The 27,020-nt window shown below is 51.0% G+C and overlaps 1 protein-coding gene across 2 annotated transcripts in view; it reads left to right on the top strand.

The window, feature by feature from the left end:
• The window catches only part of LOC101800857 (beta-2 adrenergic receptor), a 31,686-nt gene extending 14,921 nt beyond the window's left edge, over window positions 1–16,765 (top strand). For both annotated transcript variants that reach the window (XR_005269342.2, XM_005010002.6), the window contains exon 2: window positions 13,560–16,765. Coding sequence is in view for 1 of the 2 variants with exons in the window: in XM_005010002.6 (XP_005010059.3) it covers window positions 13,560–13,594 (35 nt within the window). In the remaining variant the exon portion in view is untranslated. The remainder of the gene's footprint in view (window positions 1–13,559) is intronic.
• Window positions 16,766–27,020: the final 10,255 nt, after the last annotated feature.

Below are 27,020 nucleotides of genomic sequence, written 5' to 3' on the forward strand. Positions count from 1 at the left end.
TGCTGTAACGTAGACATGTGTGAGCATGTTGTGCTCAGAAGTCACCCATAAGCTCTTTGTGCTGTTTGTCCTACACAGGACAACGGGGTGCCCACCTCTCCCTCAGACAGAAGTCTGGGACTCCCCAGAAGCACACGTTTTCCTATTCCTGTGTCCCTTGAACTTCACGCCCTTGCTCACATCACCGTGTTTCAGCCCCTCCGGCTGTTCGAGGAGGTCAGCAGAGGGATGCTGGGGCTCTGCCCTGTGCCAGCGGGGTGCCTGTCACCGCAGGTGTCCTCATCCCCACCCGCAGCTCCCACGAGCACAGGACTGTTAAAAATAGAGACAAGTTGGGGATGAGCTGCTGAGCGATTAAAGGGCTGGCTGGACTGGTTTGTGAGGTGAGGTGAATAAAGCTGAATCTCTGTACGCATCTCACCTGCTCCACCTTGTATCTCCTTACAAGGAGGTTGTTAACGTCCGACTTCCAGTAATTTATGAAAAGTTGAATGATTTCCATGAGGACTCCCTCTGGGTGGATTCCCGTGCCACAGGAACCACTGCTCCTTTGCATGCCACTGGTTCTTTATTGGCCATTTTAGCACACAGCTGGAAGCTCCGGTAATCCTGAAGCCCATTCTTTCCTCTCACCATCACAGTGAGCTCTTGTATCTCAGGCTCAGGTGTGGAGGGATCAGACAGCTGATTATTGATATTCACCTGCTGGTGAGTCTCCAGTAGGCAAGCCAGAGGGCTTCAGATGTCAGCGCAGTCATAACTGTGCAACTGATTGAAAATACAATAAACCTGAAAGCCCTTCCAAACCAGACCATCAGAGGGCTGTAGCTGAGCTGCCTGAATACCTCATAAATAAATAGCAGGACAGTCATCCTGCAGAAGCCTTGGGACTGTCCATGCTTTAAATGGGGTTTTGGGTTACAGCTGGGCTTCGCAGCCTGCATTTGCTTCAGGGTCATGATGCCGTGAGGTAAGATTTGGCCCTTCCTAAAGAGCAAGGAAATTGCAATAAATAAACCGCTGAAATTAGAACCTGGTGTCCCTTTCGCATTCTGCCCCTCCCATTTCTGCATGTTTATGGAAGGGGGTTGCTGGGCTCTTCCTCTCCTTTCGTTAAGTTCTTCAGGGGTTGTCTGGCTTTCAGCTCCCTTTCTGGGGACCAGGAGGACAGATCTTGCTGTTGTGTTGTGTGTGACTGGGATTTGCAATGGAAAGCCACAGCCTCACTGCTGGAAACCCATCTGTAGACAGGAATGACAAGAGGGCGGGAGCGGGGGCACTGGAGGAAGGGGTGCATCCATCAAGTGCAGCAGGTCACCGTGACTGAAACCATGAGATCATCAGCAAGCCAAGCTCCACCTCACAGGGAAGTCTTCTTATAGTTCCGTGGCAGGTGCCAACCATTTGCTCACTCACTCACAAAGCTGCTTGCCAGAGAGTAATGCAGAAAAGCCCCCGAGGGCTGATGTGGTGCAATCACCAGCTCGAAGCCGGGCTCTGGGAAAAAAAGGCCTTCTTGTTGGGGCTGTATTTGCCCGGGTGTGATGCCCGCTCCACCCATGGATTCCTGGCAGTCGCCTTTGTGCTGTTTGTGCTGCAAACAGCAGCTTGCTGCAGGGCGGTGTTGTGTCTGCCTGCGATACCATCAGCTGTGTCCAGCACCTCGGAGCGCCAGCCCCTGCTTGGGCGGCTGCAGCTTTGCTTTGAAGGAAAGAAATGTGCAGAGGGAGCTCTGCTGTGGTGAAGCCTGGCATTTTCTGCACAGGTTTAGCTCTGGAAAACCTGGGAGTGTTTATCAGCCCTGGCACAGGCCTCCGTGCTCCACCCTTTGATGTGGATGAGCAGGATAAGGGAAAAGGAATTCGGCTTCTTCTCATGAAGTTACTCATGTGGGGAGTAAATGTGAATGATTCCCAAGGTAATTTTGAAAATGGGGCTTAAGCTCCAGAGCCACTTTTGAAAAAGTTACTGCACAAGAGAGGAATAAAGGACAGGCAGCGCTCCATCTCTCTGCCTGCCCACGCACTTAGGTAATTCTCATGTGTTCCTCCCCGATTTAACGGGATGATGGAGCCACTGGGCTTCCTGGGAGTGATATCCTCCAAGCACCAGTGTATAACCATGACTGCAGAAAACTGCCATTGCAAGTTGTTCCTGTGACCTCAGCACACACAGGATGAAATGCACGAGTTTGCTCTTAGGTTACTCTTGTATGAGGTGAAAAATTGGTTCTTTTTTATTAGGTCGCATATCATGGGAAGGGGAATAGTGCCATTAGATGTGGTACACTAATGCCATACTGAAGCCTCTCAGGAATAGTTTACTGAGAGGATCTCCCAGAGACCTAACATGTCATTAGATCTTCAAAATAAAGCTTCCCATGTGCTCTGTGTGGGAGACAGCAGCACGAGGAGACCCAACAGCCTCAGGTATGGCGTCAGTCCTGGGCTCTGCAGGCTCTGCTCTGCCCAGCCTTCTCTCCTGCTGCCTCATTGGCTGGATGAGAGCAGGCTGCTTCCATTGCTATTCAGGAGCCTCCAGACTTGCTTTGGTCTTAAGAAACAGAAGTGAGAAACTACGGCTGCAGAGGAAGCACCCTGCGAGCCCCAGCTCGGGGGAGAGCTGCTCTGTGCTGCTCCGTGCAGGCTGGGGACGTGTGCGGGGAGGATGCCAGCTCCCAGGGGGTTAATGCCACCTCCACGCTCCCTGGAGCCCCGTGTGTCCTGCAGGAGGGTTGCTGCGCAGCGTGGCGTGCAGGAAGGCTGTGACGGGGATGGCGACGCTGTTTGCATTCCCGTTGTGTTATCTACGTGCTCCCTTAGTGCCGCCACTGACACAGAGGGGAAGGACTTGCTGTCTCCAGATGGTTTCTTTGTGCTGAATCATGTACAGTTACGTAAACGCCTTCTCCCCAAGCATTAGGAAACTGTGCAAGTCCTCCAGTATCTGCCTTAAGAAAACCTCAAAACCTTACGACTCTTCTTTCTTCCCCTTTCTTTGCTTTCCCCTGTTGCCACCGCCTGCTCCCTGCAGAACCCCCCCAGCTGTGGCAGTGCCGAGCTTTCCAGCTGCTGGGGCTGTCCCGAGGGGCAGCAGCACGTCCTTTACTTACAGTGGCAGCACCAACACCTTGCCACATCAACCCTTACAGCTCTGAAAAAGAAGCCCTGACATTTCTGAGCCCTGTAGTCACGCCTGAGAACGGAGGGCACCTCCTGCCCCGCCGTACCATTAAGGTTTCACCACTTTCTCTTTCCATCTTGATTTCCATTCATTAGGGTAAGTTGCCTTCCACACCTTTAGCCTGACCAAAAAACTTGAGCCCTTGAACAAACCCTGGGCAACCCCTGAAATGCCCCAGTTGTCTTTGCAAGGCAGCCACGTCCCTCTGCGGTCGGTGCAGCCACGTGGCTGCAGAACATGAACAGAACAGAAGCTGGTGACTCCCTCCTTCCTTCCTGAGCGGGGCTGATTGAAATTAGATCACTAAAATCATATCTAGGAACTGCTGCTTTTGATCTGAGCCTGGATGCTCTCACCAAATTCACATTTGTGTAAGCGATTGACTAATTTAAACCCCAGGAACTGGATTTCCCCCATAGTCACCTCTCATGGGTAGCCCCTGCCTGGTCCCTTGTCCTCTCTGCCGTATCCCAACGCCAAGAAATTAAACAGGTTGATAATGCCCAGCTTTGGAGAATGTGATCTTCTAAGGAGAAGGAGGGGATTTTTTTGAATAAAGAATTTTATTTGTAAGTGAAACGGCATTTGCTACATCTCTGAGTCTAAACTAGCGTTCGTATTACCTCATTAGTCATGTTAGTCATAAACTAGCGCTAGCGTTAGATCAGGGAGCACCAGGAGATGCCAGAGCTGTGCAGAGAGCTGGCTGAAGATCGGGGATTTGGCAACCAGGCTTCTGTCTCGAGTAGCCCTGGCTCGCTGAGTGCCCTTGGTCAGGTCCCAGCCCCTCCTTGCTGGGTGGGAGAGAGCACGTCTTTCTGACTACAGGCAGGTGACACGCAGCATTCGGAAAGCGAGGGAAATACTTGTGAGATGATGCAAGCAGGCAGACGCCTTCCTCCTCGCTCCCAGCGGTGGGACCACGCCGCGGCAGCACCGCCGGCCACGCAGCACGGCGCCGGCAGCCACAGGCAGCAGCAGCTCCTTCCTTCTGGGGGATGGCCCCGGGGGCCATTTCCTCCATCCGGCCCTGCTCCGGTTCATTTCTGGCATCGCACGGGGTCAGCGCTCCGTGCACGTCTCAGGCTGGGCTTTGCTGAGGAAGGAGGAGAACAGCATGGGGGCGGGCAGGAGTGTCAGAGCTGGGTGCAGACAAGCCACCTGTCTCCTTCTCAGCTTCTCCCAGCAGGAGAGGAAATCCCAGTGGCCACAAGCTCCCAGCACACCAAACAAACCTCTGCGGCTCAGCAGGGCCCAGCAACAAGTGATGGAAGTGTTGCGTCCAGCCTCCCCGTGCCTCTGCCTAGCCCTGGGGTGAGCGCAGGGTTCACAGGCTGCCTGAGGATAAAGGACTTGGCTTTGAGGTTGCAAACCATTTCCCACATCTGAGGCCATTCCACCCGAGCCTCGCATGGGAACGGCGCCCGCGAAAGGGACGGCCGCAAAGCTGTGTGTGAGAGGAAGGGGAGGACGTCCTCCTGTCTCGCACTCTCCTCCTGCCTCTTCACCGAGGAGGAGCCCAGGGAAACGCAACAGCATCACAAAAGCTCACTGTGAAGCACTAGCGGGGATGTTCAGTCTCTGTGTTTCTGAAGGGGGACATGGCAATGCCCAATGTCACCTGCCCTGAGTTCCACCAGTGTCCTGGTCCCTTGTCCAGGGCTGGAAACCATCCTGGAAATGTTTGGTTCAATGAGGCAGAATGTAGGTTACAACAATCTAGCTGTGACAGTCAGATTCCTCCAGAAGGAGAGATTCTGTGCTCTGAGTGACCACGGGACAGCTGCTCACAAATGCTTCTTTCTTAATACTTCAAATTTGTTCTAGTGTGAAAGCCCCGCCAGGCACTCACAGGCAGGTACCTGCTGATGTGCCGCTGTCACCTCTGTTCCCATTCCTGGCCCTTTCTCACCCAGAGGGCCCTTATTTGCTATTCATACTTATAAATTTGCATCTAAAAGCATGGCAGGGAAGGCACCTGGGCTTAATCTCTGCCTTAACAGCCCTTAGGTTTGGTTGTCTTGATGGTGGTCCACCTCTGTGTCCTGGGGCTGGATGTAGCCTACCTAGCAACAAATCCCAGCGTAGCAGGAAAATGGAGAACTTCTGAGTTAGTGGGAAAAAACACTGCTGTAAAGTCATCGGGAGGTTGTATTTCAGCTGGTTGTGTCCACCTTGTTACTTAAATAACAGAATGGCACTTAAGTGAAGGGTTCTTGCTGCTGCAATTCACTGGGAGCTTCAAGAGTCCTTAGGGAAACTGCCACTGGAGTGCCCCTTGGTGCCAGCATAGCACCTAATGTGTTCGACAGCCCTGCAAGCTCAGTGTGCTGCCCAGAGGGCAGCATCTAGGCATTTCAGAACATTAGGTCTTTGTGACTTCACAGCTGGCTGGCAGGAAAGAAGAGATGTCAGTGTCTCCATGTATACCCTTTTTCATGCTACATGACCTGAGCCTGGCCCTCAGCAGTGCTACCTGCTGTGTTTCACAGCTTCACAGAATGGCTGGGGCTGGCAGGGACCTCTGGAGATCGCCCGGTCCAAGCTCTCTGCCCAAAGCAGGGTCAGTGAGAGCAGGCTGCTCACAGCTGTGCTTCTCCTGCCCCAGCCCCTTCGACTGGGGCAGGAGAGGAGCTGAGGTCCCATCCCAGCACCTTCCTTCACTAGGGCACTGAACGCAGAGCAGACGGAGGAGTGTGCATGATGTTTGAGTCGTCTGTTGTTCCTACGGGAAGAAGGACTTTCTGTTCATTGTAACTTGTTTGATTTGTTTTTAAGTCTGTATTAGTTGAAACAAGATCAGAGGAAACTGGGTGTAAGCCTGGCTTAAGGAGAAGTGTATGTTGGCATCACACCAAGGAGAGGAAGCTTGTGTCTTGCCATAACCCAAGACAAAAGCACTGCTTGCATTATCTGGCATTCAGGGCTTTGGTTATAACAGCACACTTATCTCTGTCATGATTGCAGGCTTGCGGAGCATCAAAAGGATGTGTTTTTTACATGGTTGTGAAATCATGTTTCTGCACCTTGAGAGCATAGGGAGATCCCATATACATGGTATTCACACGTGGCCAGAACGGGGATGCGTGCAGCTCTGTGGGAATGTATGCAGCTGTATGGGAATGTGCAGCTCTATGGGAATGCATCCAGCTCTGCAGGAATGCATGCAGCTCCATGGGAATGCATGCAGCCCTGGGGGAATGCACGTGGCTCTAGCCAGCAGCGAGGTGCCTGGTGTGAGCGTTATCAGATCAGTGTGGGCTGAGTGCCTGCTGCCACTGGCTGCGTTGCAGCTTTTCCACGGAGCCCTGTCCCAGTGTTTCCAACAGTGACGAAAGTCATTTGCCTTACATCATGTGTGTATGCAGTAGCTCATGTTTCACAGTCAACCTCTCCCATTAAGGCTTCAGAAAGTGTCTTCTCTTTCTGTAGTCCTTCTTCTTGCCCTGATGATATAGTTAACATCACGATTGCAACATTTAAGTGAAGTCTATCAGCTGCACAGACTGAATGCACAAGAGCAGCACTTTGCAGTATTGTCAGGAAAACACAGGGAGGAAAATCATTATTTGCCAAAAAAAACCCACACACATAAAACCCCAGAAAAAACTTTGCACAGGGCTCCCAGCTCTCTGACAGTCAAGAGTTTCTGCTGGGGGACAACAAGATTTTGCAGTTTGACTTAATAGTTTCAAAGAAAATTGCTATTCTGTTGGGAACCACCTTCAATCTATTATATGATTTAAAAAAAAGGCAAAGTAAACAATCTCCTTCCGACTTCCCCAAAAATCAAAAAGGAAGCAAACAACCCCCTCAGAAAATCCAGGGCAAGTAAACAAGAGGGAGAAATAAGATAACATAGCTTTTAAAATCTTGTTGCTTTGCAGCTGTTCCACATTCTGGCTACTTTCCAGAGTTACTCTGATGATTGACTGCCAGGAAAAAGAAGTCCTTCAAATGTAGAATTTGATGAGGACATTTTCTAAAGTTTCTCACTAAAGTAAATGAGGATCCACGTAGGGGGTTTTAGTGGTGTCACCTGCATCAATTGAAGAGCCAGTAATTTTCACAGAGCCCCTAGCAGATCTGAGTGTATACTTGTGGTGAGAGATCTGTGTTCTCCCACTGGTAATAAAGGACAAAGAGGACTCAGAGAAGTTTGATAACAACCAAAAAGTGGAGATATGAAGTTGAGTCAGTGCTTGGCTAGTAGCATGCACGCTGGGGATGTGCTAAGGACTGACACTAACTGGGAAGTTGTGTCAAGGTTTGTCTTGGTTGCACTGGCTGCTGGATGCCTCTTCCCTCGGAGAGCTCACAGGGAAGGAGTACAAAATGAGCACAAACTGGTGAGAGTGACAGAGGGAAAATCCTACTGAGTAATAATGAATCCTGAGCTGACAGATTCATTATAAAATGCTCAGAGGCACTGCCAGACATTCCCAAAGCTGCAAGTTGTATCTGGAGTCATGGATGGGCTCTGTGGAGGGATGATTCTCTGATTCTCTATCAGAGCTCTGCAACAAAATGAGAACAAGTAGCATCACCATGTGTCACCCCGTACAGGCAAGTACAGACAGGCCCTGAAGCACAGGTTTGGGTTACAGCAAATGGAAAGTTTTGTTTTGTTTTGTTTTGTTTTGTTTTTTTCCGTTCAAATAAGTCTGGTCATAAAGTAGCCTAACTCTGGGACTGATGCGCTCTGTGGTTCCTTCTGACCTGTGTTACACCTCAGCTTCTTATCACGTATTAACTGGTTCCTCTTTTACTTTGATCTGTGAAGAAGCAGCTGATGGTTTGTTTCATGTTGTTGCACCCTAGGATCCTTCTTACACCCTGCACTTTTAATGTATGCTATTTAAAGATTATAGGAAGAATTGTTGGCAAATGGTAGGTGACAGTCTGCTGAAACATAAAATAGAAGAATTTTCCAGTGAGACATTGAAAAAGCATGAAGGGAAGGAGGGGACAATCTGTAGACAGTCTGCAGCAGACTTTTTTCAGTTGGAAGACCTCTGTTCAGATGCACAGGCTGTGCAGTGCAAGGTTGACAGACTGTCTTGTTTGCCTGGAATGCCCGAAGGCTTTTGCTATACCCTCACTTCACCCTAAATCCAGCTGATGCTTGGAAAAGTTGTTTGGCTGCCTTTCAGATAGCTACACTGAGCTGAGGGCTGAGTCCTAGAGGAGCCCATTTCTCTCCTCTGGCCGTGAAGACAGCCTGGATGACTAGCTCAGGTGGGGAGCTCCACAGTGAGAAAAAACACGGGCTTTTTGAGTTCTCCAGGCTGTCTGAGAGCCTACCTGTGCAGTATCTGCCCTGGGGGTATCTGGATTTTGACTCTGTAGGAGTTCTCAGTGTGGACTGGGAGTTGGGGCAAGCTGAGCAAGAAAGGCTGAAAGCATCCCCTGTGGGAGTAATCCATCACATTGGACCCCAGAAAGGTGAGTGTGTTGGGGCTTTCCATGATCTCCAGGAAACAGGAGAGACCACTTGAGATAACTCTACTGCCAATCTACAACCTAGGGCCAGTGAAGGATTTTTCCTCTCTTCATCCTTCCCCTGAACCCTTGGAAAATGTCCCTCAGGGGCACTTTGAAGTCCCACTGTAACAGTGTAGGTAATAGTCAATTCCCTTTGATTTAAAAGGTAATATTTATTTTCTCATCAGATTTTTACTCTACAGAATGGTTGCTCTGAAGCCTGACATGTATTACAAGTAATGGACGGAAGTGGTTTCATCATTAGTCTCCCATCTCTTCTAGGACTGTACTGGTACTACATAAGGGCATGCACATTACTGATATCGAGCTGGCTACGTAGTTAGCAAGATGCACTCACCAGGCCTATTCTACACACATCCGTTGCTTTGTGGGATGCATGTGGTCCATCCTCTCATCTTGGCTGGCCTGTGCACGAAACCAGGCTTCCCAACAGGCACCAGTCAATAACAGAGACCACAAGGCTTCTTCAGACGACTTCTGTTTTGAAAATCATGTTTTGATTTGTGAACCCGGAGGAATTCAGGGCAGAGGAAATGTTGGAAGAGGTCAGGCGAGCTGCGCTCCCTCTGCGTTACCCTGAGCAGCAAATAGCGAGCGTTCCAGGGCAACATCTGATTTTCTGCTTTTACGAGGCATATGTTTAGGAGAAGTGATCTGCTGTTTATTTTAATTGCCATCTTCTAAACCTCTTTTCTGTGTTCGCGCACACATTTGGAGACCATAAATAAGGATTGTTCAGGTTATGCCGTTATTTGGGTAGACAGCCCTGTCTTCTGTCAGTGCTCAGGCAGGTCTGTGTGCTGCAAACCCAGTTCCCCTTCTGCATCAGTGTTACAGTGGTGTAAATCAACTAGGTCTAATTCCTTCCTCAGTGACACTAGCATAAATCTGAAGTCACTCCACTGACGTCAGCACTGTAATAGCAGTGTGAAGGAACACTGGGCCGTCTTGGCTTCACAGCGTTGCTGCTGATTTACACCAGAACAAGAGCAAAAGTAGCGGGGCTCAGCATGTCCTAGCACTACGTAACTGAACAGCGGGACATGTGGGATACAGTGGTGACGATGGAGAACAACTCTGCTGATTTCACAGGCATTATGCTGATGAAAATTACTGGTAGCTTCACTGCAGATTGGGGCTAGGCGAGCTTCATCTAGCAGAAGGTTAGTGAAAAAAAAGAATAAGCCAACTCTCCCATGCACAATGATTTCTCCTATCACTGGTCACGACCCCAGGAGAGTTACCTAGGGTAAAATCTGTCCATTTGTCTTGACAGACTGCTCCCAGGTGGGTGTCAGGAAGGATCAGGGGCTGCAAACTGCAGGCATGCTGCATTAGCAGTAGCTCAAACTGCTGAGGGCCAGGAGGGAGGGTGGGAGAGCTGGCTGCACTTTTCTCCTCTGAGAGGGCACCCGCAGTTGTTGCAGGCATTCTGTGCTGGCAGCGGTCAGGGTGTTAATCCTTACACACTTGTTTCTCTGGATTTTCCCACCTTGTCTGTAAAGGGCTAGAGGTGAAAGCCTGGCTGTAAAAGGGGTGCTGGCCCCTCCTCTGATCTCTGGTGGCTTCAGCTGGCGGATTGCAGATTTAAGCAGGAGACGAGAAATGGAAATTTCCTCTTGAAACTGCAGGGTTTTCCACACCGTCTTGCTGTATGAAAGAGACTTTGGCTCTGGATTTCTGCTGGTTTTCCTCTGGGAAGTCAGAGAGCTCAGTGGTTACCTCGGTGTCAGTCAGCCTTGCTCCATTAAAGCCAGTGGAGACAAACAGATTTACACCCGCTGGCCTGCGATCTTCTGTTGGCATGTGGCCAGTCCCTTAATTGTTCTTAAGTGACCTGTAATGGCACGGCTGTGCTGTGAGTGGCACGGGGTGAAATGCAGCCCTGCATGGTGTGACTGCTGCAATGGCAACACATCGATGTGAGGCCTGCTTGACCCACCGGGTAGCCTGGAGGTGTCACAGAGTAGGACGGGGCTGTGAGTGTGCCAGGTAGCTCCTACTATTGCTGGAAAGTGGAAAGCCCTCCATTTTCTTCCTGTTTTACATCAACTGAGGTTGCACTTTCCTCAGCTCTCTTCCCAGAGCAGCCTCCCCTGTGCTACCAGAGGTGAGAGGCCCAGGAGAACCCCAGAAACCTGCCAGGAACTGCAGTCCTTCCCTCTCCACTTGCTATCCACAAGGCTGGCTGCAGGCAGGAGAACAAACACCGTTCTCCATGCTCCTGGCCCCAAGGAGGCCCAGCCATGGCCTGGTGCTGCTCAGAGGCACCTGGAGCCCACTGCCCCCACCGTGTCCCCCCCTGCTGCAAGGTGGAGATGAAACCAGAGCCAGGGGAGCACGGCACAGGTCTTCCCACCCTTTCTGCCCTCACCAGCAGTGAATAACTTAGCCGATGTGTTCACCGGCAGCAAGCTGTGGACTTTGCCAGTCATGAAACAAAACTGATTGTTGCCATAGGGATCTGGGCTTGAAAGTGAAGCTCATCCAATGCGGGAGCAAGAGAGGACATTGGACTTCTGTGTCCTATCAAAGCTAATCTGCACGGCTGGGATTCGGAATACCAGACAGTCACTATTATAATAATAATGTCATAAAATATCCGGATATCAAGAAACACAGACTTCTTTGGCATTCTTGGCAAGAGTGAAGTCAGGACCTTGGGGCTGGCCTGTGAGGGCAGTCAGTAGCACCATCACCAGTCCCAGAGCTCTTCCCATGAGGAGCAGGGGCAATTAAATCACAGCGGTGGAGGAATGCAGGAAACTTAACCTTGCTCTGCCTCATGGGTGTCTTTCCTGAAATTCCCTCCTCCTTTCCGGATGAACTCTAAAGCAGTGGCTTTGCCCTTGGAGCTGCAGCATGGTTCAAGTGTCCTTGTAAGCTTACAGGCTCCATCTATAGGATAATAGAAGAAGAGCCCTTTGGCTTCAAGCTGATGAAAAAGGGCAGAGAAGCATCGTTCAGAAATTCCAGTTTTCTTCTGGAAAAATTCCAGCATGCTCAGCATACCGTGTTGCGGAATGTCACCGATTTCCTCGTTGTTACTTCATATTTGGGTATAGTTTTCTTCCCTAGTTAAACTGTCAGCCCTTGCTCTCAGACTGCATGACCGTGGGGCTGTTGCCTGCGGAAATCACTTGGAGTTGTGGAGATGTTATCACTCCACATGGGAAATCTCAGGGATTTTCTAAAGAGCTCCTGATTTGTAAGATTTCCGTGCAATGGTTCTGATAGACTGCAGTGCCCCATATATAAAACTAAATGGTAACAATTAACATATACAAATCATCTAAATCCAGCTGATTTAGCGAATCAGTTTTCCTCACCTTGGTGTTTAATGATTGCCAGCCCCAGCCCACACTTCACTGCACCAGCTGCACCAGCAGAAGTAATTGCAGCTCACAGAGGTTTTTTAGAGTAAGAAACATAAGAGGTGAAAAACTTTTTTTCCTTCTTTTGTGCAAAGTAGAAGCCTTCTTGGCAATCTAAAATTCTCCACAGCATGCTTGATTTTATGCTCAGGGTGTAACTGTACTTTCTTAAGTACTCCACCCCAACGTTTCTGGTTGTGCATCCCCAACCAGCCCCACACACACATCTCCCCCCTAGTGCCACCTGCACATCCCAGCCATGGCTGGAGCTGCTCTGAGGTGCAGAGCTTGGCCATGGCTGGGCTTTTTCCATGGGGCTGTTGTTCCCACTGGGAACCCCTTTCTCTGCATTCCTGCTCTGCCACCTGCTCCAACAGCACTCTGCAAAGTCCTCTGCTCACCCTGGAGAACTCGCAGTCCTTCCTCATATTTGCTTAAATCAGTGTACAGAATAAAACCCAGGTTTTGCAGGAGAGATCAGTGGTTTGACATCACAGGAGCCAGGGTTACTCTGAAATGGAAGGTAGGAAGGAAGGAAGGGTGGAGGGATGGACAAATTGCAGGGCAGATGGAGAGTGAAATGTTTTTTAAAAGAGGTGCTGGCAACTGATACTGTTTCATATCAGCCCTCTCATACTGGAACTTCAGCTTCCATTTGCGCAAGAAATGCAGCTTCATCTTTTGTACCCAGAATTCTTCAAAGAGAGGTGCTGTGTTCCCAAAGAACAGGATTTTTTTTTTCTTCATTTCTTCAGATTTATTCTATTCACAAATGCTGCCCCCCCCCCCCCCGACTGTAATCTTTGCCACGTACTTATTAAAATGTCTCTTTCAAATAAACAAAAGCACAGGCATATCTAGTACTTGTTCCTTTCTCTCTCTCAAGATTAATTTCCCATTTTTCCATCTAACATGTCAGTCATTCAGGTATCTCCACAATCAAGAGAAAGCCCTGTTCCTTCCCTTTTGTAGATTCACAGATATTAAAACCAGAAGGAAATATGTTCTCAGCTTCTGGTCAGCAGACCTGAGCGCATGCGTAGAGCCGCATCTGTTTATTCCAATTATTTCATGAAAAGAAGTGCTTTTTGGTAGGCACTGCAGGAAAACTATTGCCCGGGTGCTAACACACCCAGCTGTCCTTGCAGAATGGCTCGCACAGCCCAGGATTACAAGGGCACTGTAGAAACATCGCTGCAGCCCATGGGGCTGAGGCTCACCTGCCTCGAGGAGGAGCAGCATGGGCATGTGGTGCTGTGTGTGGGTAGGGGACACGGAGAGAGGCTGCTCCTGGTGCCCATATGCCTGCTGGCTCCCTCGGGGGATGTATCAGATGGGTGTCCGAAGGCTAAGGTAGAGCCAGTGGGCACAGGGTACAGCAGGCAGCAGAGTCCCAGGGAAGTGTAACCTCTCCCCTGGCTTCAGCATCTGAATCCCTCCATTACAACCCCTGCTATGCAAATCTGATGCATTTTTTTCCTTTTCTTTCTCACACAGAGATCCCTGGGTGTCCAGGAATGGTTGAGAGCTGAATGGGCTGACCTCTTTTCCTCACCACCCTGAGCTCCTGAGGGCTCTGAAGGGATCGAGTGGGAGCACAGCCTTGCTTCTCTGAGCCTGGGGATGCTGCGGGAAGTGATCGCCTTGGCAAATGTCTTCATCTCAACCCCTAGCCCATCACGCATTGCCTGAAGGAGAAGCTGATGAAGGATGTTACCAGAGGACCAGGAAAGGCTCTACCAGCAGCACTTCAAGCATCAGAGGACGCAGATGGGGAACCAGCACTAAGAGAGGCACTTTGCAGGAGTCACTGCAGAGAAACCAGCTCTGGAAAGAAGCTACAAGAGCCCTGTGAACTGATGGAGGTGAAGGTCCGAGTCAGCACAAAAGGTGCTTCGGGGTTTTCCTGGCACAGCATCCTTGGAAAGCACTTTCGAAAGGGCAGGGGGGAGCAGGACCACGTGGCTGTCTCCAGTGGCTGGTTCAGAAGAGCCACAGCAAGGTCCCTGCCTTACGGCCAGGTCAGAAGAGTGGCAGGATGTGCCCAGAGCCCCCGTCCACATGTTGACTGGGGCTCCAGACAAACAGGAATCTGACCAAGACTGAGAGAGAAGGAGCATGGAAGATTGCTTTGGTTTATTCTGTGCTTGTTTCTCCTTCTGGTATCTTCTCTGTCTACCTCTTTTTCTCTTTAGCCCTAAATGTACTGCATATGGGGCACAGACCCACGCAAACAAGCAGGGGGATTAGCACAGGGCAAATCCTGCCCAGTGCAGTTTGCTGTTGCCAGATGGGGCTGACGTTGCACAGTGCAAACACAGCCTGGCCTTCATTTGCTCCATATGCCGACAGATCTGCAGCTGCAATGCCTGGACTTCAGCTGGGAGAAAGGCTCAAGCCTGGCAATCCTACTCGCAAGCAGTCATATGCTAGCACAACGAGCCACTCTTGGGAGCCAAGTTTAATACCAGAGCCCCAAAACCACACAGAGGATCCACCTCTCTGCTGTAGCTGTTGAAACAAGCATGCTGGCAGGCTGCACACTCAGCTCCTGCATCGCGGATTTTTAAAAATTCATTCAGCAGAGAAAGAGACAGAGACATAGGGAGTGACAAAGGCTCAGGCAGGAATTTTTAGGAAAAAAAAATGGTTCAAAACCACAGGGAATCTTGCACTTCTTAATTGTAGATGGCGTCCCAGCAGCAGACTGACACATCCAGCTGGGAGGCTGCAGGTCTCTGCTCAGCGCGCCTCTCCCGGATGCCTGGGCAAAACGAGCTGGTACTGACCTGTGTTGGGACCTTCTCTGTTGGGCTTCCAGCTGCAAAACCCTTCCCTTGTGTGCAATCGTATTTATTTATTTATTACCTTGCTGCTTGATGCAACGCTGCTAACAGGGCACCCTCCCCAAGCACCTCCCATGCTGGGCGAGGACGCAGAGAGGAAGCGTGTGCTGTACATCTGTCTGTGAGATGAGAGTGGACAGATGGACAGACAGATGCCTGCCCTACCCTCGGTGCTGTCTGCATGAAGCACAGAGTTACCAGGCCGGTGACAAGGGCACACAGTGGGTCATGCACATGCAGGGACAAGCAGGCTTCTGGGGGCGACGTGCAGCAGGTGTAAACGCCTCCATCACGCCGGATCCGGGCACGCACACGGAGTGTGGGAGTACCTGAGTGTGAGGCAGGAGGAAAAGGCTGCCAGTAAAACAGGAATGTGTTGCCTGGGCATGCACAAATTTTGGTCTTTGGAGAATTAAGAACAGGTTGGACAAACCCTTGTTGGGAAGGACAGAGGGACGGGAAGGACAGTGGGACAGATGTGTGCTGCATAAGCTCTGCAGAGCCCTTCCAGCCTCATGCTCTGTGTGCAGCTGAGTTTGTGCAGTGCTTATGCACGAATCACTTTTTCCTGCTTCATGCCCAGATCCTGCCCTCCCAGCTGCAACGAAGCAGACGTCCCCTGCCTTGGAGGAGCCGAGTCTCTGGGCGAGGGGCTTTGTCCAAACCTGTGTCGCTGCTAAATGGAAATATTTCCCAACCAAAAACCTGTTTCCTCAGAAGATTCCTGGCTGGCTCCAGTCACGTATTATGTACTGGAAACACTGCCCTTGGGATTAGCGTTCAGGTTAGAGACACGCATGGGATCTTTGTAGGTCTTTTTCTCACAAAGCCTCTCATGCTCGAGGGCAGTTTGCAATACATGAGATGGACGCACTTTCTCCAATAATTCACCAGAGCGGCCCCAAAGCAGTGACCTGCTTATTGCTGATTGCTTCCTTGCAGAGTCGTAAGAGTTGGATATGGAAGAGATGTATTACAAATCCATCTGCCTATGAACCTTCAGGCTTGTTCCATGTATTCCATTTACTGGTGGTATGCTCGGTCTATTTTTAAATGCACTGACACCAGGGTTAATGTGCTGTCCTTTGGGAGGCTGCTCCGTAGTCCAAGTCATGAGCTGCTATTAGCCTTGCACCTGCATTTCCTCCTGAAAATTTCATTCCATTATTCCTAGTGATGGGAATAATCTAATTCCCAGTTATTCCTTCAAATACCCGCTGCTCGTTATGCCCTGGGCAAGCTCTGCCACTTGAACTGCACTCCTCCTGCCTCCCCCACGAACCTCTCTGGCTCCCTGGTTTCTGCTGCTCTGTCCTTCCCATAGTTTGGCACAGAATGAGCCTGTTTGCTGTTAAATCAGAGGTTGGGGGTTTTTGTCAGGGATCTGCACCCAGGAGCAGAGCAGCCAGGACCCATAGCAGAGCCCGGTCTCCCCAGCTGCTTGGAGCTGCTCTCCACCTCCTTGCACAGCATGCATGGTACAGAAGCAGGGCAGATGCAGAGATGTGTCCGAGTCAGCAGTGAGCAGCTCACGTCCTACAGAGAGCAAATGCCTGCTAGGGAGAGCGCACAACCACCTCTCCATCTCTGCAAAACGCAGGCAGAGCGATGGAGAAGGGAGCACCTGGGCACCATAACCACTGTCTGTGCTGTGCTGCCTGGAAATCAGGTCCATGAGCTCAGCACCGAGGGCACCCCACATCCTGCTCAGCAGAGGGGTGCTGAGCACCAAGGCACGTGGAGCACGTGCTGGGGCAGCCTCGCGTGCTGTGCTCAGCTGGAGCACTATTGTGATCGTAAGAGCTCTGTTCTCTCCTCACTGAACAAATTGTTCCTACAAATAAAGAATGAAAAGCCCTCCTCTTCCCACTCGTCTTTTTTACACTATTCATCAAGCGGTGCTGCAGGAAGGGACAGCACCAGGGTGGGGGGAGCAGAAGTTGCTGCGCTCCTGGGGACACCAGGACAGCTCGTGGGGAGGTGCCAGGGGTCACCCGGGGAGGGGTCGAATGCAGGCAGAACAGCCAGGAAAGCAAATGCATAGGTCACAGGGGCAGGGAACTTCCAGGGATTTTGCTGAGGCAGCCGGGGTGCAGCATCTGCTGGGGATGGGGCTGTGGGACCGGGCTGGAGGGAGCTGAGCAACACAAGGCAGTCTGGGGTGGTGCTGGGCCTGCAGCTGCTGTGGTGTGGGGCAGGAGGATGGGAGGTCAAGGAAACCAAGGAGGAGACAAAAAGATGAGGGAGGATGCTGAGACTCCCAAGGGTTTCTCAGGATGATGATAAAGGAATCTGGAGAGTCCCTTGCATGTGGCAGAGTGTGCTCCTAGGGGCTCCTTCTGTGGCCAAACATCAGGTCGGTGATGCACCAGAACAATCCTTAATTGCCCCTCTCCATCTCCAGCTGCTCTCTCCTGTGAATTGGGGCAGGGTGGCGGTGACAGCATTACAGCTTTCCAGAAGCAATCGTCAGGAGAAGCATTTGGTCCCCACACGCCGAAAGAATCAAAACAACACATTTCCAGCAGAATTCATGATTAGACAATTAATCATTCCAATTTAAAACATCGGAGGGCCTGGAGGGCCTCGATACATAAAGATGTTCGAGGCTGTGGTTGTGCTCCACGGCTGGCAGGGAGCACGGGGCTTTAGGCAGCGTCTGCACTGCGGGTGCACGCAGCCTGGGAGCGGTCAGCTGGGGAGAGCAGCAGGCAGAGATACCCCGAGAGCCTGGGTGTCTTTTATCAAGGAGTAGCAACAGCCTCCAACTGGTGTTTAGCTGTATACATGTCCCCACAGTGCTATAGCTCCACTTTTTTGTGGGGCTGAGTACTGCAAAAACTCAGCATCCTTCCCGTCCTGCTTTCTGAGGACATTTCCAAAGTCATTTAGGGCTCAGAGGCTTTTACACCAGCCAGGTGCAGACCCAAGCGCCTGCACATCCACAGTAACAAGGCTTGTCTAGCCCATGCAGGCCTCCAGCAAGCTAACAGGACGCATTTTCCCCATCTCCCAGACTTCGTATCTGGATTTACTGAGCTCTGGGGTCAGTCTGGGTTTTTTGGGACTGGATTGTGAGCCTCATTTTCCAAGAACACAACCAGACGTCCCATGATGTGTCCAAATATCTTTCTGAAGTTCCTGAAGCTTTAAAGCAATCCTGAGAAAAGAGCTGTGAGATTATTGCAGCACAAAACTGCAATAAACCTTTTCTTCATCCTTTCATGGTTAGAGGTATGAACATGAATTATGGCAGCTTAAGCCTCTTGAGAGCAGCATGTAAAATTGTTTTCTCAAACTGCGGGTAAAGAGCCTTGTTAAGCTAAGATGTCAGCGCTCACAAACGCTGCTGTCTGAATGGGGCTCTTTTACGAGCCAGTTTAATCCTTCCAGGAATTGAACGACCCCTTTCTGCCCGCTCTGAGCATCACATTCACCCCTCGCTCCCTGCTTCCCTGCCTGTTTGTTCGCTCGAGGCTCTGGCACTGTCATCCCTTGCAGCAGACGAGATGTCTTGCAGCTTGAAAATATAACTTTGATAAAAAAAGAGCCCCACGTCTGGCTAGCTTACCTGCTACTTGGCAGATAGCAGAGGCTATGGAGGAGTCAGGGGTTCTTCGGGGGCAGCCAGCAGCAAAACCAGAGAAAAGAAATGTTCAGTGCTCCAGCTGCAACTTTGAGGGCTGCTCTGCTAGCAGCCACGCAAGCTAACAGCCCAGCAAGCCCCGTGGGTGCCTTCCTGCAGAGCCTTGCCGATCCTGATGCAGATTTCCCTGGAGGACAGAGGGGCATTGAGGGGACCCTGCCCCCAGCAGCAGCCCCCACACTGACCCCAGAGCCATGGTTCCCCCGGCGTAACTACAGCCCCGCGCTCAGGGTCCTCCATCCACAGCATCCTTTTAAAAACCACACGGCTGGGCATAGACAGCAGCGAGGTGCTTGCCCTGCCCCGTATGCCTGGCATAGCTTCTGGAGGACGTGCCCCTTTTCCCTGTCATGCTTCCCTGGCCTGACACCACCCCGAAGGGCGCTGCTGCCATGGCACCCACATCAGCCCTGAGCCTGCCTGACATCCCAACCCAATTCCTGAGGAGGCAGCCCAATTCCGGAGCTCCCAGACATGCTTGCTTCCAGTTCCAGAGACACAAATCCCAGCAATTGTTGGATTAAATAACTTCGTCCCGGTAATTTACCATAATTTTGATTAACACGGGAGAACTTTTAAATCCCAGGCACTCCATTCTGGTCTCTATGGAAACTGATTTAAAAAAATAAATCACCTTTCAATCGCACAGTCCCGATGCTGGGGAGAATGGCTTTGGCTCATCGGCTGGGGAAGTGATGGGGGCTGGGTTATTTGCCTGCTTTTCTTTTCAAACGTGTCTGTCAGTGGAATTTGTAACAAAAATGTGAATCTGCACAGACCAGGCTGTCATCTGACAGCAAGAAACAAAAAACAGGAAGACAGGGTGTTACAGAGATGGAAATTATGGTAATTAAAACAAAAAACAACAGCAAAACATTTCCGGGCAGAGACTGATTTACCAGTGCTGCTTCTCTAAAGACTGTTGCAGCTTGAAACTGAAGGAGTAGAAAAATATTTAATGCAATCATTAACCATTTTGCTGTTAATCCCGGCTGCAGGCTGTACGGCAGCACACTTGTTTAAGAGGTAACAAACTGCCTCTCGAAGGGCGATTTTTCTACCAAGGTTACATGAGCAATTTGTAGTAGCTTGGCTGGAGATATTTGCAAACGCTCAGACCGATGCTGGCCACTCGGTCTGCTCTTTTCCATGTCCGTGGCCCAGCCGTGGGGCAAAGGCACTTGTAGCCCCCCCCGTGCCAGCCTTCCCTGTGGCCCCCCCAGGGGCACTGCCCCTGCACAAGCCCAGCAGGCTGCTGCTGCCTGCAGGGAGCACGTGCACCAAGGGTAGAACCAGAGGGCAATTGCACAACAAACACCAAGCTTGTCGAGGCAGCTATTTGGAAAAAGTTTTTTTTTTTTCCTTAAGTGAATATTTGTGTTTGAAAAATCAGACTTTTTTTTTTCCCTTTAAATAAATAAACCGTATCTCCATCACCCCATTCCTCCCCTTCCCAACTCTACGCAAAGTGCACCGACCCCCAGGTTGTTCTGCTTTCCCCTACCCTTCCTCAGTTGGGAAAGTTTTTTTTATTTATTTGTTTTGCTTAAAAATAACAGAGAAGGGGGAGGGGGAGAACCAGAGTGCCCTCAGCATCGCCTAGACAAGTGCATTCAGGGACAAAGCAAACAAAGAGGAAATTAAATTTTTCAGTTTTCTTTTATCATCAAAACCAAAGCAAAATGAATGCATCAACCCAAAATGAAGCTCGCCATGTTTCAGAGGTGCCCTTATGGAAATGAAATCATAAATTATGTTTTTGAGAAAAGGAGATGGGTTTGATGGAATCAGACCCTTTCATCCCCAGACTGTGGCCGTTTCCATTAAATGGTACTTCCAGCTCTCCATCCTGTGGCGGTGGTGGAGTACTTCTTCATGCTGGTCCCTGCATCGATTCAGGAAGGTTTTGATGAGTGGGACTTTTGCCAAGTCCCACTTGGCAAATAAGCTCTGGGTGACCGAGCCTTCAGGCCATGTTCATCCCTGAGGACACAACATCCCCAGCACCCCCACAGCACCACAGATGAGGCCAGCAGGGCTGGGGACATCGGTGTGCAGCAGCTGTCTTGGTTTCCCTCCCTTCCCTCACCTGTTGACCTGCTGCAGGCAGAAATTATACCGTTCCTGGGTTGATTTCCATGGTGTGCCTCCTGGCATTTTAACCCACTTGGGGATTTTTCTTTCCTGATGCCTTTCGATGCCATGGGCTGTGCTGGAGGTCCAGCTGAGGGTTTGCAGTGTGGAGAAGGGCAGACATGGCTTTTAATTCCTGTGCTGCACCTGCAGCTGGTGCAGTGACATGTCTGGCCATGGGGTACCAGCACGCTGCCAAGAAAGAGAAATTGCCCCTTTTTTTGAGATCACCACGTGGGATGGAAGCAGGCCCTGCAGGAGGGCTTGCAGCAGGCTGGCCGTGGTGCTGGGTGAGATGGAGCAAGTGGAGGCTCCTCAAGCACACTTCTTCTCTCTGAGCCCAGGGGGAGCGGGGTACACGTGGGTCACACTTCAGCTTCGTGCTAATTGCCCAGAAATGGCCTCAAAGCCCCTGGGATGAGGAGCAGGCTGGGGCTGGCGTGCTCTGCACAGCCCGGCACCTGTTGCTGTCGTGGCCACGCTCGGCGGGGGCTCAGCGCTATTTCTGGAGCATGCCTGAGGGCAGGAAGGATTAATGTGCCCCACATACAGGAGGGCCAGGCTGGCTAAGGAGAGAGGGCTCAGCAGCAAGCACTGCCCCAGGCAGGTCAGGAAGGGCTGCCTCAGACCTCCCCAGCAGGGCAAGATGCTCGGGGCTCAGCACCAGCAGGGATGATATTTGCTATTTTGCAGCAATGCTGGGATGGCAGAAAGGCACGGGGCTGGTCTCCCCATGCAGTGCTAAGAGAAGCATCCTGCATCTGCACCAGGCTGGGATAGACATAAACCCCAGATGAGGTCTGAAGGAGGGAAGCAGGGATGAGAGGTGTTTTTTCTAGGATCAGGGAGCTTGACTGATAAGGGACAGTCTGCACAGACCACACAACCCAACAGAGGAACTTCACAGGAGAGGATTTTCTTGTTGATAGGAGCCAGATCATGTGGTGGCACCCACAGATGCCAGAAAAGCTCCAAAGTTGACAAGGATACACCGGCAGGGCAAGTCCTTGGAAAGCTTTCAATGAGTGTTGCTTTCATCCTGCTGCGAACAAGTACTCCACATTTTCTACTGCCTGGAGCCTTCCTTCTGCCTCAGGCCTCCCCTCCTTTTGGGTGCTTCAGGGAGAGGGGACCATTGGCTCACACGGTGCTCATATCACCTCTGAATAGAGGGAAGCCTCATCACTGCTCTCTTCCCTGGTGGTCTCTACCTCTTGGCCCACCAGCAGCCGAGGCATGTTTCTTCCAGCCAAAGGCTCAAAACTGGATGGACAAAATATGGCAACAGCAACATGAGCAAAGGCATCAGGGTTGGGCTGTAGAAATAAAGCTGGTCCAGGGAATGAGGGAGAGCAAAGCAGCTCTCCCCAAGCAAATGCCTTGAAACCACAGGGAAAGATCGTGGTTGTGGCTTTGTCCTCATTTCCTTCCTCTGTATTTGATTCATAAGACATGCCCTCATGTCCTGGATGCTCACCTATAAAAAACAGTGAGCAACGCAACCTCAGAGCCTCATAGCTCTGAAGGGGTGAATGGTGGTGGTACGATAGCAGCAGACTGGTTTCTCTGCAAGATGCCCCTGTTGATGTGTCATGCGAATGTTTAAGCAGATGCAGATCTGGGACTCACAACTGCCACACTCGCTTCAACGTAGGCACACAAACCCAGCATACTTCTCAGGAAGAAGAGAACAAGCCTGCCCCCAGAATAGAAACGAACACCCATTTCATTAGCTCAGACTTCCCTGTACTTATTTAAGTATTGATTCCTGGGGCTGCATGGAGCTGATTAGCAATTACAGAATGTACCAGAGCATCGCCACGGCACAGCTGGGGACTGCAGAGCCAACCGGGGTGATGCCGTGCAAACCCGGCAGCTGCATCTCGGGGTGACTTTTAATAGAAAATCACCTGACTGGAGAACTTTGGAGGAAGAAAACATGTTTCAAAAGTGAGGTTTCTTTGTCATGAATTCCCTTAGCTCAGCACTCTAGGTGCCTGGTGGAACAGCTGCCTGGTCCCAACTCCGCATATTTATCCTAAATGCTGATGAGGAGCTACTGGGTTAATGTCCTGTCCATTGGGAGGTTGAGTTTCCAGATTTAACCAGATGAGGGTATCAGAGAGCAATGCAAGGCGGGTTTTTCTCCACCAGCGCTGCCTTTCCATGGCCTTCCCACCTTCCCATGGCCAGGTAACCAGCCAGTTGCACATAGTCCACTGGCTCCCCTGAAGGAACTGGGACCAGCTTAAAATACGACATGGCTGTCTGGGTTTGGATGCTGCTCTATTATTAACTTGGCTGGGGAACAGGAAAACCTTGAGCACTCAGCCAGGGCTTGCTTTGTTTGTGTGTTCATCTTCTCCTGGGACAGCCATTACCAGAGACCGGGTGTTGGCAATAAGGCAGAGGAGGCGTCAAGCCCTTCTTTCCTACAAGCTGTCACCTCCTTGCCCAGGGAGGACACAGTGACTCCTTATCTCCCATCAGGGAGGGATTCAGAGGGTAGGAACCTGTATCCACAGTGCTTTGGGTGTTTGGAGGTCCCGGAGGCTTGGCGAGTCCTCCTGGCTGCCTGCAACACCACTGCTTGCTATGCTAATTCTGCACGGGGGACATCAGCATTTCCAGGAAGCCCAATAAGATAATGGCCTCATCACTATTCATCCCTTTGGTGCAGTCTCTCTTGCGCCCACATGAATCCTAATGTGCTGATAGGGTATTAAAATGGGTACCCTGGGCGTCCCCGAGGAACTGGCACTGATGCAGGGTATTAATAGCCTGGCTTCGCTTCCTCGGGGAAGCTGTTCCATGTAGGGCACGTGGATTTTAACCTGCCTGGAGCAAGACCTTCAGGAGGTCCTTTGTACACCTCCAACATTTCTCAATCTCTTGCTTTCTCAGGGTTAATCCTCCTGCTTTAAGCCAGCCCATGCTGCCTTTCTGTGTGATAAGCCACAGATGGGTGCAGAGCAGCGCTAGGCACCACCAACAGCAGAGCCCCATCCCCAGGCAGAGGTACTGAGCTTCATCTCCTGCTCCCCACAGAGCTCAGCTCATGGCCTGCTTATGATCCAAAATCCAGAATTCCCTTCTGCAGGCCGACACGCTGAGCTTCCTCCCTCTAGTCTGGGCAGGCAGCCGCAACAAGAAAACAGGGTGGTTTTAATTAACCTAAAAAAAAAAATAATAAAGCTGCATCTCTGGGGAAAAAGAGAAAAAAGTATTTACGCTCTTGGTAATAGAACTGCTCCTGCCAGCTGAGGGATGTCTGGGTCAGCAGGGAGATGGGAAGAAAAACTTGAGACTTCCAGAGGGACCGGGACTTGGAGATGAAACACTGAATGAGTGTATTTTGTAAGCAAACAGCCTGCCACTGCAGGAACCCAGGCTGTTAATTGGATTGACAATCCCTTTGATCTGAGATCTACATCTCCTGGCTGATTCATGCTGAGACATCCTCCTGACCTTTTGAATATTCAACTTTTTGGGGAGAAGCTTTTCTTTCAACAGACCGAGCACTGAAGCAGTTACTGTAGCAGTCCTCATTTTCTTCAGCACGGTGAGTCAATATGTGACTAACGAACATAGTCAATAGCTGAGTAATTTAACCCGGGCAGAGCGTGACCCCACCACAGCCAGGTGTCTTCCACCAGCAGCAGCACCAGGCAGCCAAGAGAGCAGGACCGGGACAGATGGGACAAGTGGCACCTCTTGTTCCAGGTCTTCATCAGATACAGCTGATAAAGTGGGCATTGGGATTAGCTCAGCTCAAAGCTGGGGACCATAGCAGCAAGGTGAGGACAAGGCAAATGCACCAGCATCAATGCCTCCTGTGGATGCAGAGCACAGACCAAGCCTGGCTGCCCTCTCCAGCTCTCTCCCGGATGCAGAGGTGGGTGCTGAGCACACAGCTCCTCAAGGGACAGGAGTTATCTTCACCAGCAGCCCAAGCCTGTGGCACTGTCACGTTGTCCCCTGGTGTGGCACTTGCAGCACGAGGCATCCCCTCACATCTCCGGGAGGGGACCAGGGAGCTGGCAGACTTGCCTGGCCTCAGGCACGCCACCAGGGTTTGTTTGTCATGGGGCTTCTAATGAGCTCCATTACTGTTCCCCAGGGAGAAACCGAGACTAAAGACTTTAAGAGAAAGTTCCTGCCAGGCTGAAGGGATTTCTTTTTGCAGCAGCAATTCATCAGTCACAGCTTTTCCCAGTATTTACTGCCTGGCTTTTCTTCTGCAACAGCGAAGCTCTGGTGTGGGGACTTCTGCAGGAACTTTGAGGGATGCAGCTGGGCTGGGAGAGTGCCCTTTTGGGGATGCTGGAGCCACGTGTATGTGCCTGGGTGTTGGTGTGGGTGTATCTTGGCAAGCCACATCCGAACAGGCTCTCACCTCTCACTTACACAGGTGTAAATCCAGCACCACTGCAACCCCGAAAGGGCTGAGACATGACCAGGCTTTCCAGCAGTCATTACAGCTCTGCTTTTTCCTGGAAACCTCCCCTGCAACCTCACATAACCCAGTCCCCAGCTCCAGGGGACCCTTCTCAGGGTGGTATTATTAGAGGGGAGAAAAAGGAGCCTGACTCACTGTGTCCTGTGCCCAAATTTCCTTCCAGACTCGCTTGCAGGGAATGCGGGTTCATGTCAGGCTGTTTTTCCATCCCCTTTTTGGGGTTAATCTCTCCAGGGCAGCGCCTGCTGGAGGAGTCCGTGACTCTGTCCCCCTGCGGGCAGATGTCTGTCTGATGACAGAAGTGCCCTTCATGCCTGCCTGCAGCCATCACCCTGCAGCCACCTGGTCCCTCCTGCACTAGGGGCACACGGCCCAGGCAGAGGTGCTCAGACCCCCCCCTCCAGCACAGGGCTGGGGCTGCTGCACAGCTGGATGGGGCACAAACAGAGCCCTGCTGCCTTCTGCCAGAAGCAGGTGGACAAAGCTCAAGCTTTATCTACAATATGTCTCCCTTTCCTCCCCCTTTCAATGATTTCTGGAGAAAAAACAACAGGAGTGTTGAGTGGGAAGTTTCATTTCAGCTCTAGAAGCAGCTTTGGGATGCACTTGTTTTCCACAGTCAGGCATAGGGATAAGTTTCAGTGACAGATATATTACTGCATTTATTCGTGATTAGTGCAGCCTTCAGCAACCTAAACTGCATCTGCTGATGTAACAGGATTTGTAAGCAAGAGAATCACTACATCAGGAACTGAGCCACAGGCCTTTCAGCTCACCAGTAACTAGGTTAAATCAATGCAGGTGATTCCCTACAACAGGAGCTCACCAAGGCCTCATCTGCAGCAGATTGGACAGACCTCTCCCAAGAGGAAATACCAGGATAAATTCAGTTCTGAGGCAGTGCTACCCACAAAGACACCACAATGGTCAGGATTGGGGTGGGAAAGCCAGAGGAAGGGTCACAGAGCCAGCACCCTGCTTTGCAGTGCAGAGCACAGCAAGCACTCCAGTGAGCAGCACTAGGAACACATGGGCCATCAGGAACACTTGGCTGAGAGGCAGACACGAGCAACTCAATGAGAAGACACAAAACAATAAATTTCCTTAGCTATACCTTACAGCCCAGGCCATGCTGCAGCTCCCCAGCCTGGCAACACCAGAAGGAAGCCAAGGGCAGGCTCTGGCAGAGCCCTTTGTACCTGGGCAGCCAGTGCCCCCTTCCCTCCCATCCTGCCAGCAGCCACTCACAGCACAGGTGGGTCTTCAAATTCTCCACAGAAGAAGAAAATGAGCTTTTTTGCATTAGGGCTGTGTTGGCAAGCAGTGTTAAAAAAAAAAAAAAAAAAAAAAAAAAAAAAAAGGCATGTTCTCACTACAGGAAGGCCTCTCATCCAGAACCAGGAGTGGTTTCTCAGTGCTCTCGTTGCCTGTTCATGCCCTTAAAGATGCCTTTAAGGAGAGCTGGAAACCAAGCACTGGAGCTGCTGTTGCTGGAAAGCAGGGCTCTCGGGCTGCCCATAAATCAAGTTATCTCTGGGAGCAGTTTGGTTACCACCGTGTCCCTTCTGGGAGAGGAAGGAACAGCCTGAGTCTGCAATTGGATGACGGAGGCTGAAAGCAAAAGGTGGGTGATAAATCCAACCACAGCTCATGGCAGGGCTGCAGCACTGCTCCGGGCATACTGAGCTGGTGGGGCATCTCACACATAAAGCACTCAGTTCTTCCTTCACTTATTTCTTACTTTCCCCCTGTTTCTTTCCTCACCTTATGAGCAGTAGTAGGTGAAATGCATCTCACCTCTGGTTCCCTGAGGGTCAGGAAGAGCACTTGCCTCCAAGCTTGTTGCCGCAGGAGCTGGCTGCATGGTGGTGGCC

This window comes from Anas platyrhynchos, chromosome 14 (genome assembly GCF_047663525.1).
Source record: "Anas platyrhynchos isolate ZD024472 breed Pekin duck chromosome 14, IASCAAS_PekinDuck_T2T, whole genome shotgun sequence".
Classification (NCBI taxonomy): domain Eukaryota; kingdom Metazoa; phylum Chordata; class Aves; order Anseriformes; family Anatidae; genus Anas; species Anas platyrhynchos.